Genomic DNA, 14,588 nt, shown 5'->3' on the forward strand with positions numbered 1-14,588 from the left:
AAGAAAGAATGTTATTTGTTGAATAAGATTTTAGCTATGAAAAGCTCAACAAATTTTTTTGGCAAGAGATATTTCATTAAGATGTTTCTTAGTTTCCATCTTGAAAAATAGATTGAATCTTCAGGAGTTTTTTTATATCAAGTTAATTTTACTTTTTAAAACTATATTTTTTTTAAATTTAAGATCATAAATGAGTTTCTAGAGTTTTTATAGTGTTTTTAAAATGTTTTAAAATAAAAATTAAATAAAAAATAATGTTTTGAATTGATCAAAGCATTGTTTGTTGCTCAAAAAAACATATTGGTTGTCTTTTTAAGAAAATTGATTAACAATATGTCATTTATGTCATTTGCCCCTTACACGGAAAAAAAAATTTAACCAAGACATGCGGACTTGGGATTACTGTGAGGCACACTTAGCCTAGCACGCTAGGCTTGGAAGTGTCTTGTTTTTTTTTAAAAAAAATTATTTAAATTTTTTTTTTGTATTTTTATTTTATATTATATTTTTAATTTAAATTTTGATTAATATCATTAATCTTATTTTTTACATTGTTATTTGTTCAACTAAACAAAAAAAATAAATTTTATTATTAAAACTAATAAGAGCTATGACCAAGGTTTGGACAGATTCATTACGAATCTATTTAAAATATCATTTGGTATTTCTTTAAAAAACAAATACTATAAACATCATATAGTTGACTTAATTTTACACTTTACCTTTATAATTTTAAAAATTACAAAAACATCCTAGATCAATGCAATTTTAAATTTAAAAGAAAAGATAAATATACCCTTGTACATAACATCACAAACAACCTCATATATATAAACAACCTAAATGACAAACAATCCCATTTTCTTTTCTCTCCATGACTTCTTCTCTTGCTCTCCATTGACAAGAAAAATCAATCCCTCTGCAGGTTAAATGCCCAAATTCTTTATAGACGCAAATGGCTTTCTTTTCTTCTTAGCTTGTTTAACACCTTCTGTATAATCCTCACACCTCAAAGAATTCAAAGACCTAATTTTGTCTAACAATTTGTTCATTGAGATTTTGATCAATAATTACTAATACTGATTTCATAGTTAAATACTGATACTGTAATTTAGACTTGCAACAACAGCACAAAAAGCCCATATAGACTCAGATTTCGCTTCTCTGCGATTAATAGAATGGAAATTGAACAATTTAATATTGAACCAGATATGAATTCAACTGATCGTGCTTAGTGTATCGCGAGTTGCAACTTGTCTTAATGATCAAGTATAATCTCTTTCAATTTAATTTATACATATAAGAAAATCAAAGTTGATGCTTCGGCGTGTTTGGATTGTAGGTGCTTGATGATTTTGATGCATTATGGGTTTTTTAGTAATTAAATAAAAAATAATGGTAGACCTCTAATTACTTGGATATCTTTTGTTGATTATTTTTTATGCTATGTAAAGTATGGTGAATTTATAAAATTCAGAATGTTTTTTATAATTTTCACAACTATAAAGATATATTGTAAAATGGAGTAAACTATAAGATATTTAAAGTAATTTTTTTAAAAAAAAAAGAGATGAATCAAGTTCATTTAAATTTTATCTTAAAAGAAAATTAATTTTTGGCTCAACCAATCAGGTCATCTAAATCACACCTTAAAACTCGAGTTTATTTAGAGCGTTGTTATATTAATAGTTATTAAAAAAATTAAAAAGATAGTGTCTATAATTTTTTAAGTTAAAACTAGTTTTGATTAAATTAATTAAATAGTAGTTAGACCAATCATATCAATCCGGTTATATCATTTTAATTCTTAAATGATTTAATCAGAAATTCATAACAAGCAAAGAATTGGATCAAAAATTCATAACAAGCAAAGAGTTGGATCAAGGGATCTCTAAGCTGACCCTAACATTTTAATAAGATAAAAAATATTGATTATATGCTTTTTTATTTTTATTTTAAAACATCTAAGAATTTTTTTTTAATATTAGTGATGATTTTTTGAAAAAAAAAATAATATAGAAAAACAAAAATAATATTTTTTTGTTGAGATAATTTATATTAATATAAGAGAAGTAGGGGTTATACAAGCAAATTATATGGTTTCAATTAAATTTAAATTGTTCTTCTTCTTGTATATAAAATTTATCATATATATATAAACTTCGATGGCTCAAGTGTTTTGATCTATGTTTATTTTTTAAATGCTCTAATTGCTTTAAAAATAATATTATAATAATATTGATATTTATTGGCATATAGAAACCTTAGTAAATCTTATTAAATAAATATTTTAATTTTGAAATTTTTATTGCTAGTAGAAAAGTGGTTGTAAATAGTTGCACTTTTTCTTCTTTTTTAGCGTTAAACAGAATTCGATCCAACGTTTGACGAAGAGCAGGCAGGTAACTTGTTATTATTCTAGTCCTCATTTAATTTAATAAGGAGCCACCCATTTGGAGAGGACCTTCAGAATTACAGGGATATTTTTATTATTTTTTAATCAATTTGCACCAACTGAAGGAGAAACTAAAACCACCAAGAAAACCTATCATCTCTCAAGATTCACACGTCCTATCAGCGTCAAGAAACTTCAATTTCTGCAAGATTCATCACCACCACTACCAAATGGCCTCAACTTCACCGGAACCACCATCAACTCCAGAAGAATCCCGACCGTTAACACCACCATTATCACCAAGTTCAACAGAAATCCTTGAAGCAGCAGCCCAACATGCTCTAAACAGTGAAGACCCTTCTTTCCTCATCGCTGTTCTCAACGAACTTGACCTCCCCGTTCTCACCTACCGTTCTCGTATGATTTTGAACTACTTAATACAGTTCCACCCTATCCCCCTCTGTCACCGCCTCTCCAAAATCGTTTTCTCCTCCAGGGATACCATAACTAAGGTGACATCTGCTGTTGCTCTCGAGATTTTCAAAATCCTCTTCTCTGATGTCTTCTGGGGAGAATTCATTAAACCTTTACTTCTTGATCTCAAAAGGGATGACTATGCAGTAGAAAATTTTCCACTTATAAACGAACTTTTAACACATTTCAATCCCCATTATATACCAGAAAATGATTGGCCCGGGTTCACAACTGCAGTGTGTGATAATTTGGATTCTGATAAAGAAGAAGTGCTACAATTCGTGTTTTCAGTGATTAACAAGTTGTTTACTAATGGTGCTGAAAAGATATTAGAACTAAGTCTTCAAACATTGTGTGACAAACTTAAGAAAATATTAAGTTCTAGTGATGTGTCATTGAAGATGAAAGAAGCAGCTGTTGAGGCCTCTTTTGGTTGTATCTTGCGCCTTAAGAATGCCGTAAATGATGAATTCTTGCAAGATCTTTTGCGGAAAGTAATGAATACTGTTTTCTTTAAGGGTGAAATAAAGTTTGATATGAGTCAAGAGGGATATGCGCGTTTGATTCTTGATCAACTGGTTGCATTGGCGCGGACGGACGCGTGGTTCTTGAGAAACCAGGTTGATAAGGTACTTAAATTTACATTTATTATCATGGAGAATCCTCAATGTGAAGAAAGAACAAGGTTTCTTGCGATAGAATTTGTGCTAGTTCTAGTTGAAGATAAAAAAGGTAGCCAGATTTTGGTAAATACAGGGGGTTGGCATATCAAGAGGATGCTTTCTCAATTGTTATGTATGATTGCGACTATCAACGAGAACACGGCATTGGATAATCGTGATGAGAGGGATCAAGAGCAATGGAGATTACTTGACCAGGGAATGAAGAGCATGGCTCGATTTTCAAAAGCATTGGGTGGGAGATTTCTTTTGGAGGGCTTTCCTCAACCATTTGCATCATGCTTTAATTCTGAGGCATGGCAAAGACGCCATGCTGCTGTTAGTTCACTCTCCATTATTTCAAAGAATTGCTCAAAGGTATGGAAGCGTGACCTTCTGTTAAAACATATATGTAAGTTTTTCCCTTTTGGACGTCTTCATTTAAAGAGATAAAACGAACTTGAATCACAGCTCTGAAGCCTCTAACCTTCTTTCAAGTCCTTAAATATGATGTTTCTATCTATTGGTTCAAACTTCTGTTCTTCAGTTCTCCATTTATTTTCCTCAAAATGATTTCCTCCTCTCCTTCTTAGTGTTTTCGTTCAGTGAAAAAAGACGTCAAGTAATCACTTTTTTTGGTTTGTGTTACAGGCATTAAAGTCCAAGGTAGATCTTGTGGCCAATCCAATTATGAAAATGGTTGACGACAGACATCATCATGTGCGTTGGAGAGCTATGTATGCAGTCGAGGAATTCTCCAAGTATTTACACCCTGAATTGCAGAATCACTATAATCAAAAAGTGCTGCCTGCTTTAACGAAAGCTATGGATGATTTCAGTAATTCCAAAATTCAGGTACGTTGTTTTCTTTTTGAGCTGTTTTGAATCACCCACCACCCCCCAATATATAGTCCTGCCTTGTTCTTAGTTTCTTTTGCGCATCACCTCTTACTTATACTTCAAGTAGTAAGAGTCAAGGTATTCTCAGACTGCAAAACTGACGTATTGACGGGCCTATCTATCAAAAAAATAATTGATGTTAGTGAAGTCAATGACAAGAAAATTAGATTTTTCTATAAAAACGAACCTTTGTGCTTGTTGTAAAGTGTCAAACCTTTTTTTATTTTTTTTCCTCCCATCAAAACACTAATGAGGATAGATTTTCGAAATATGGTGGTGCACTTGGAGCACATGGAATTGAAGAAGGTCCTCGCGCCTCTTTCTCCTGCTTTAATTTAGATAGAGCTTCTGATTATTCTATCATTTATAGGCAAGGATATTGACTGGCATAGATCATATAGAAACTTTTGACAGGATTAAAATTGCTCAGTCAACTACTATATACGGAATTTTTGGCTACCCAGACATCAATAAGAGGGTCATGCAATGAGGAGCTGAATGAAAATTGACTAGCCCTGGCACTGTTAGAAGTCTATCACCATCTTGCTGACAGACGCTGTGCAATAACTTTCTCTTTGTGGGATTGAAATTGAACCTAACCATGATTTCTAGGTCTTTTAATAGTCTTTTTTATCCTTGCGGAAAGCAATCTAGGGTTGTTAAGATGCCTCAATCATGAAATGAAACTCGAAGTCAGAATTGACATATCAAAAGCATGTTCAGAATGAGCTTGCAAAGGTGTTGTTAGAAATGAAATCATGGCAGACATCGCAGCCTTTGTAGTGTTGATTTTTGTTCATTTGGAATGAATTTTTAATTATCTGCCTTCTTTTGTTTACACAATCTTGTTGTCTACCAAATATTTTTGTATCAAATCCTCTAAGTTGGATTTAAGCTTTAGTTGAACTCAGTTGTCAAAATGGGTTCACTGCCTTCAAATATCTGGTTATCTGGTTTATGCATCTGTGCATTAACTCGTACACGTCTAAGTGCACTGCAATGTTCTATCTTTTCAGGTGCAAGCTGCTATGGCAACTTATCACTTTGTTGAGTATTGCACTTCAAATATGTTAGAACCTCACCTTGATGAGATTATCAGTAAATTGCTCAGATGCCTACAGGTGAGGTAGCATGTTATCTTTCTAATCGTGTGTGCATTCATTCATGGAATGTGAAATACCTCTGTGAATGCTTCCCGTGGAGGATCTAGCATTTTTCTTTTTTCTTTTTTTTCGAGCTTTCCTTGATACATATAAAAACTCACATGCACATGCATAATTGTATAAAAAGAAGCCCGAGTCCATATGCAACTATATCTTGTCTCTGATTTGCAGTCTTTATGTTGATTTTGCATATGCACAATCCAGAAAGGAAAACAACTATTGAAACTGTGGGCCTTATCAGCATTAGCTGCAATTGCTAAGTCATCACAGGTACCAGTCAAGAGTCAAGAGTTGCTTGTGGCCTATTTTAAATTTTCTGGTTTTTTATATTAATTATTGTACTTTTGCAGGACCGGTTTCTAGAGTATTACAGAACAGTTATGCCTTACCTAAAAGTTGTGATGACGAAAGCAGAAGGGGAATCTAACAGCAAGCTCCTTTCTGCAACTCTTTCGTGCATTACAGCAATTTGGACGGTTTTCGGAAAGGACAAGGTCGGTGATGATACTCAACAGGTAATATTCAGTACTGGAAATGTAAGATGCGGCTTTCGAATAGGGTAGTAAGGAGTTTTGATATAAAAGATTCTCGAGTTGCTAGTTATTTGCTAGTAAATCCTGCCTGGTGTACCAGAAAAGATGTAATCTGCCTGCATAAATAAGTTATAACATGAATTTAGACAAAGAAAACTGTTTTGTTTATCTGAAAACAGTAATCTGTTTATAGTTTTTACATACTGTACTGAATTTGGATTCATGGATGGTTTCAGAAGTCTCTTGAAGCCACCCAAATCAGAGATGTTTTAGAGTTTGCAAGACATATTGGACCTAAGTATTTTTCAGGATAATGTTTTTGTTAGAACACATTCATACAGTAGCATTATTGACCCTTTTTTTTTCTCTCTCTCATGCAAGGTTGTGCAACTTCTTGTTTCCACAACCATATCAAATCTGGAGATACATGACCCAATGAGAATTGAAGGGTTAAGAGTATGTTAATAGTAGTTGTGCAGCTTCCACAGCAAAAAAAAAAAAAAAAAAAAAGGGGGTTAAGAGTATGTTAATAGTAGTTGTACAGCTTCCACTGCTAAAAAAAAAAAATGGTTCTTTACTAGCACCTTGTTCTTCACTGAAACATGTAAGATACTGCAGGCATGGGGCAGACTTTGCAAATGCTTAGGCCAGAAGTTCCAGCCTTATATGGAAGTAGCCATTCCTTGTTTGCTTCGATCTGCGCGGCTTACTTTGCCTGATGATGCTAACGTTGAAGAATCGGATGAAAGGTGAGTCTTCTTATTAGAAAAGTTTAAAAATTACTAGAGAAACAAATTGATGAGCTGAAAAATAAATGGCAGAACATGAATGTTATTCATATATACAATTCTGATTTTAACATATGAGCGATGGATGAAGTGATTAATCATTCTAAATCAACTTCACTCTGAAATATTGACTATGTCTTGCAAACTCTAAACAACGTTATCTATCACAACAAAATTAGTTCAATATTTTTTCAAAACTGGAACCCAAGGAATAAGTACAGGATCAAGTATAAACCATGCTATTTTTGGATTTTTTTTATTTTTTTTTTGGGCTGATGTATCAATTTTCTGTGTGGAACACTAATAAGAAACCGGATGCATCAATTTGCTGTGTGGAACACTAATAAGAAACCGGATGATTCAAATCAAAACTGAGACTCTGGAGGAGAAAGCCACAGCTTGTGTATTGTTGCGTGATTGCGTTGCTGAACTGAAAGAAGGCATTGATTTATGGATTGATGAGGTGGTTAATTTGGCAACACATAATAGTTTTCATAGCTTGACCTATGTGAACGAAATTTAGCATTTTTACGAGCATCTGTGCAGGTTGCTGAAACTTTAGTTCCACTTCTCGATTTTTACGAGCATGCTGGGGTTAGAATAGCAGCTGTATTAGGTAATTAAAAGCTAATGTAGTCTCCAATAATTACTTTTATGCATTTCAAACATCTCCAATAATCACAATTTCCTTTCTGCTTTGTAAATAGCCATGCCTGAAATACTGAAATCGTCGAAAGCAGCAATTGAGAAAAGGCTTCTTCAGAAATCTCCCTTTGAAAAGTTGTGTTCTGATATAATACCAGCTTTGGTTGAAGCACTGGTTAAGGTTATACTGTAATTCATAATTATTATTATTATTATTGAATTGAATCAGATAACTTGTGATTATGAGAAATCTTTAACTACTACTAGTATTTGTTTGTAGGAAGAAGTCATTAAAATTAGTGCAGTAATGTTGGATTCCTTGGAGGATTGCTTGGAGGTCTGTAGCATTTTTTTCCCCTTAATGTGTTAATTGGTCCACTGATAAGAACATAAATATCAGTCATGTTGTTAAGAAAGACTACGCATTCTCTTCCTATGAAAAGAACTGCATTTTATGCGGCAACTAAAAAGATATAGATAATCATGCATCTGCTAACTCGGGCCACAGCTCAGTGGGGGGACAAAAGAGTCATGGCTCAAAATTAGTTGCTTGGTGTTAGATATTCTGACTTAAAATTAGTTTTAGCTATCTACTTGGTATAGAATATTCCCAGCATGGAATGAAGAGGAGACTGGTCGTTCCAACTTTTGCTCATCTCTCCGGCATGAAAAATCTTAAATTGCTCCTTATGCGAATACCCGCTTTTAATCTCCATGGCGAGTATAAATTGTTATCTGACAGTTGAGCACGGACTCTGATGACCAGGAAGCTTATATGGCTCAATCCTTAGATTTGACTGAATTACTTTCCTCATGCCGACTAGTCTAGGTCTCTAGGGAAGAATTGATGCTCTTATCTTATCAGCACAAACTTCTCTCCTTCAGTTATCGGGACCTGTTTTAAATATAGACCAGATCAAGCGCTTCTTGTCTGTAATAATGGACGTTCTCGACACTAGCATGTCCATTCCCAAAGGTGATGAAGCATCGGAGCAAGGAGAAAGAGTTAGTAAGAAAGTAAGTGATTTTATCACTTTTCACCGGATGATTGACTCCGCAACCGCTTGGCGCTTTCATTCAAATAAGGATATTATAGTTAGTGTTAATTCTTACCACATATTTGTTTCTTCATAAAGGTTTGTGCTTGCTTGAAGATTTTCATGAAAACTTACAAGGGTTCCTTGTTGCAATTCTTCGACCAGCTTTTATCACCTATGGAATATATGTGGGTACGTTTTATTCTTTAATTCTTCCTTTTTTTTACCCCTCTCTTACATAAGCTCAGTTTATTGTGATTCCCCTGTTAGTGACCAATTAGTATGTTGATGTCTCATGCTCAGTGAGCAGCATTCGCATCCGTACAAAAGGCTGAACCATGCTTAAAATTTGCCTTTTCTTGTAATCTAGGTTTAGATGTCATTCCACTCTTAGGTGAGAAATTTCTAGCATAAAAATCTTAGTATTGTGTTGAAATTTGTTTTCCTTAAATCATATTGCTCGAGTACGAGGCATGGGAATAGAAAACTGGATATGTTGAAGAAGGTGCGTGTAGAGGTTAATTCTCTGGTAAGTTGGAATGCTACATCTGATAAAGAATGGGAAAAATACCAGTGCTTAGTTTTTTACTCTTTGAATAACATATTGTGAATATGAGCCCATGGAGGTTCAGAAACAGGGAGACAGAGAACTGAAAAATTGAGAGAGCTCTGCTCCATTTATTGTTTTGCCGCAGGTTAAGGATAAAACAGTTAAAGAAAGGAAAATTGCCTTGAAAATTTTCACTGATGTTGTAGAGGAATTCCGAGAAGAAGCTTTGAAGTAAGCCTAGTCCTTTTTAATTTGGTTAGAGAATGTAAATTTAAAAACTATAATACCAAATTGATAAAGCAGGTTCTGTGAGAGTGAACTCTTGTTGCTATTTAAAGCTTGCAATGATGATGAACCAGAAGTTCAAGAGGTCTGTTTATGACCCAGCCTAGCAATGACAGTGATGTTGTGCACCTCGTAAATAGAGAATATCTCTTATTCAGAACATGAATTATTGCAGGTTGCTGCACATGGAATTGGAGTTGCTGCAGCCTTTGGTGGATCTATCTTCAAGCCTCTGGTTGGAGGTAGCGTGTTTATTCTTCATGTAGTCCTGTTATTACCTGCGCGCAGTATTTATACAATAAATCCCATTTTTTTCATTTGGCAGAAGCAGTTTCTGCTCTAAATGCTAACATAAGCGATTCAATGGCATTGCACCGAGATTACATAATGGCCCATGATGCTGCTGTAACAGCTCTCGGACAAATATACCTATTCCACAAGGACAGAATCAATGCAAGTGAGGTGCGTTGCTACTCTTGCTTCTTATATTTTTGGTACAGGGAGGCGGCGTGTCTAGGACTGGAATTTGGTCTCGAAGTACAGAAAAGTGATTAAATTTTGCAATTCAAGCAATCTAGCTAGCCAAGAGCTATACTATCAAAGGTGTAAGCAATATTCAGGTGTAAGTGTGCTCTTACTGTCACAGATGGTAGTAAGGATTATAATATAATCACGACTGTAACTTATTGTAACCCATAGACTCAATCTGAAATGTATACAAAGGAACGTGGCCTTATATTTTCAATCTTCTAAGTTATCCAATGTAATTTACAGAAAAGTTGCTGTTGAGATTTTCTACAGGTCCCAAAGGGAGTTTTCTACAGCTCTCAGTCTGTGGAAGCAATTTGATACTATATTTATGCTACCAGTAATACAAATAGTTGTAAACTTTATGATAAGTTCCAGCAGAGTTTTCCATGCTGAATTTTGCTAGAAATGCTAATTTTATGATTCGATATTTTCTACTTGTATGCAAGATCTCTCCGTAGGTTAAGTGATTTGTCATGTAAAATCCTCCTTCCTCCTATCCTTTTCAAATGGGATTGTGCTAATTTCATCGACTTCCATTTCTATAATGTTTTTGGCTTTGACAACATTTATTTCTAATCTACTTAGCAGGTGTTTAGTACATGGCTAAGCCATTTGCCAATAAAGAACAATCTACTGGAAGTCAAAATTGCACATGATCTGCTGTGTTCAATAGTTGAGATGTAAGCCATAAGATATTTATTTTACCATATGAAACTGGTGTAACTATAATTGTCAGAATCAGCTGTTTGATGCATTTTTTATTCTCTCAGATCAGAGGACGAACTTCTTCGCCAAGATTTTGCTTATCTTCCCAAAATCATCGCCGTTTTTGCAGAGGTAATTTCTCTCTCTGACCTGTTGTGGGTAATACTCATAATACAATTTTCACTTTCTGGAAGTAGTTTCCTATGAGATCCAGTCATATATAATATATGTGACCATAATCCCAGCCTTAAAAAAAATGGGCTTTAATAAAGGCCATGAAGGATCAGCCCAAATCTAGTAAAACACCTTGCTTAGAAAAGGGAGCATGTATTAAAATACAATTCTACCAGACTAGGTACCAAAAGAGTCCTTACATACTCATCAAAATACATACAATATGGTTTTCAATCGTCGTCAAGTTTCTGCAAGTTCAGAAAAGGAAATGGTAATTTCTGCTGTTAATGCTTTCCTTGCAGATACTATGGGCTGATGATGAAACTTTAGCAACAGAGGAAACCGTCTACCGAGTGATTAAACAGTTGAGGGAGTTTAAGAGCAGGTTGCCATCAAACATCTGGTCATCTATCCTGTCAACCTTGGAACCCTCTCGTCAGAATGTTTTGCAACTTTCATTATCATCTTAGTTCTCACTATTTCTGGTAATCATGGAGTCCCTTGAGATTGAGCAAGGATTTGTCATGGATACTACTGTTTGAGCCGTATTAAACGATATAAAGCATTTGTTTATTGGAACATTCTTTTCTGTTAAATCTTCTCTTCCTTATTCTCGCTACAAACGAGTTTTTTAGTGGAAGGAAGGTGATTTTTTCTTATAAATAATGGGAAATAAAGTCGGCAATTAAACAGATAGTAACAAATAACAATAATTTAAGTCAATCTCATTGAAATCTGCAACATATGCTGTCAAAAAGATTATTAGTTGGTTCAGGATTCCGAAGCTACCTAGGTTTTAGATCTTGTATAACTAAGTGTTCCTCTCATGTTACAAGTCTCACGGTTCTATCCTTGTCTGTCACTAGATCATCTCAATCTCCCCAGTCTCTGTTTTTGTTTCAACTACTATTGGTTAGACTTTAGAGATATGGAAGTTTTTGGTGATTTGCATTTCCATCTTACTCCACTCGACACAGTTAACCAGGAGATGCTTCCATGACATGTGACAGGATCGGCATTGAGGTTGAAGCCTCTTTCATGCCTCCAATACTTGACGAAGAGGATCTCAAAGGATACAAATCACAACTTGTTGATCACTACTGTAAAATTAACACACATAAACAAAAACATCAATGAATTTTTTTTTTTCAGTATATTGCAATAACCTTAAACAATAGAATTTTTCATACCTGCATCCATCAGTATATACCAAGAAAATTTCAATAGAAAAATTAAAAATTAAAAAAAGTCAAATAAGACGATGATGTATAACTTTTATAGATGGCATTACCAATAGAAATAATATAATTGTAAAGTACATCCGTAAATATGCTGATAACAAAATTTCATCGATATATACTAAGAAAATTATAGAGGGTATTATAGTAGGATTCAAAAAATACAAATTATACGGTGATGTGGCATTTTTACCGATAGAGTTATTGATGATGCTTTCACAACAAAATGTTTAATAATTTTAAAAAAAATAATTTCATTTAACAAATATAATTTCAAGTTTATAAATATTGAGGCTGCAAGAACAATAATATCATCTTTTATGTCATTGATAAAAATTTTATTGTTTCAATAAAACCAGGTTTCCAAACATCCCAAATGGAAACTACAGATTGATGCATGGTTTTCAAGGTTCAAAGGTTAGTATTAACTTATATATTTTTATATTAATTTGGTTAGTTTATTAAATTTATTGAGATTTTTTTTATAAATTTTTTTTTCAAAGGAAAATTTGAATGGGAAAGAGCTAATAATAACGTTATTATAAGGGTTTGGGAGAATCACGTTACAATTAGTTAAGATCAAATTCAGGATAAAAAAATTTTATTCCAAATGTTAAAATTTTATTTTTTATTTTCTAACAGATAATTAATTTATATCATATAGGTTATGTGATTTTTTATAAGAGACATAAAAGAAAGACGAAATATATACGAAAAAAAGGAGCTTCCAAGCTGAAATGACACGGCATTTTAAAAGGATTTTAGAATGTTGTGCATTTTAGAGGTTGTATGGGTGTAATACATTCATTATGTGATGTCTGCACTTTTCATATGACAATCATAGTCCGGTGTAGAAAATCAAAACCAGCATGTTCATGGCTTCTTTACCACAAACACCGGTCATTCTGTTATGTTTGTTTTACATGTGAAGTGGATTGTAGGATTTTTATTTACTACATCCAGTTTTTTATTAGTTTTTTTATAAATATATTTAACTGACAATATTTTTATCTTATAGGCTATGATTCTTGGACGTTGATTAATACTAGAAAGTGTATTTTTATCAAGGTTTTACATCATCATATTGCATTTAAAGTATCATTAAATTCCCTAACTTAAGCATGTTTTATAATAAAAGTCTGATAATATAAGATATCTTTAATTTATGGTAAATACTCATTTCAAATGCAGGCATGCTTCACAATTCAAAGGATTGATTGATTGATTGATTTACATAACTATTGAAATTCAGAAGATAAAGAAAAAGTTAAGCTTAGATAAGAGATACTGGTTCAATTCAAACTAGAATACTATTCAGTTATTTGATCATAACTGGAGCTATAGAACTTGGATTTAGATTTGATTTATATGAATGAAAAGTAAAGACATAGACCTAAAACTTTCATGAGAGTCCAATATTCAAAACGATTGTTTTCAAGTTCAAATTATAGCAACAGATAAAAAGTCGAAAGCTATCTTGAAGCCCAGACACTATTTAGTATTCAGCTCATATCTCGAGTTCTAAAAGTCCAAATGAGCTTATTCTTTTGTTGTTGGAAAGCTGAGATGAATGCCTAAAACTTTTATGAGGACTATCTATTCGAATTCTGATGTAGCAATGATGTTTTGTTCAGACAATAAGATAAGTATTGTCACTAAGTCAAGAGGTGGCCACCTACTTAATCAATAGCTTCAAATTTTAGCCTATAAAATAAGGCATTTACCATACATTTAGATATCTTGGTTTTCAGATCAAGATCATTTCCTTACTTGCTTTCTTTCTTTTTAGTTTTAATATTCTAATTTTATTTCATGTTATAGTTTCATTAATATCTTGTTTGTCTTTTATTTACTTTACTATACTTATATAATTATATTCTCATCTTGTTTATTTATGTTTCTCTTCTTTATAATATTTAGATAAGTTTAATACGTCAATGTGAAAAGGTTTCATTAATGGTGTTAGGATATGTATAATCTAAATTCAATATGGATTTCAATGCTTACATCCAAGAAAGTTTTTATTAACATGTCGTATCATTTTTATCTTATTAATTCTCAATATCTTAATTTTTAAATGGTTAATCTAGATTTATATAGTATAACACTTGGTATAATAAATGCTTAATCCTTCATAACCAACTATATGGTATAACTGACACATGTGCAATAAAAGAAACTTGATTTGTTGTTAATAGAAGTTAACATCATAAATTCTTGACAATATTTAAAAGTATTGGTGTTAATAAAAATAACATAACTAATATAATCATGTTAATAATTTATAATGAGTTATTAATGACAAATCATCTGATTGAAACCTTCTTCATGTGTGGTTCCAGTTGAGTAATAAAAAAAAGTTGATATTATACTTATTTGAAATTTATTAGTGAATCCTCTAACCTTGACATTTATTCTTATCATTGTTTAATCCTCACATTAATCTTACATTTCAAAATTATCTTTAACTTATTATTATTATTATTATTATTATTATTATTATTATTATTA

At 32.6% G+C, this 14,588-nt stretch overlaps 1 protein-coding gene across 1 annotated transcript; it reads left to right on the forward strand.

The window, feature by feature from the left end:
* The first annotated feature begins 2,625 nt into the window (after positions 1–2,625).
* On the forward strand, positions 2,626–11,474 carry LOC105126481 (importin-5-like). The gene is made up of 20 exons (XM_011027348.1): positions 2,626–3,906; positions 4,180–4,383; positions 5,445–5,549; positions 5,796–5,861; positions 5,942–6,106; positions 6,506–6,580; positions 6,743–6,873; positions 7,261–7,375; positions 7,459–7,528; positions 7,620–7,738; positions 7,838–7,894; positions 8,443–8,574; positions 8,694–8,786; positions 9,290–9,375; positions 9,448–9,514; positions 9,605–9,671; positions 9,755–9,891; positions 10,549–10,640; positions 10,731–10,797; positions 11,142–11,474. The coding sequence occupies exons 1-20, from the start codon at positions 2,626–2,628 to the stop codon at positions 11,307–11,309; spliced, it is 3,297 nt and encodes a 1,098-aa protein (XP_011025650.1). The 3' UTR covers positions 11,310–11,474.
* The last annotated feature ends 3,114 nt before the right edge of the window (positions 11,475–14,588 follow it).

This window comes from Populus euphratica, unplaced genomic scaffold, assembly GCF_000495115.2.
Source record: "Populus euphratica unplaced genomic scaffold, PopEup_1.0 scaffold78.1, whole genome shotgun sequence".
NCBI lineage: Eukaryota > Viridiplantae > Streptophyta > Magnoliopsida > Malpighiales > Salicaceae > Populus > Populus euphratica.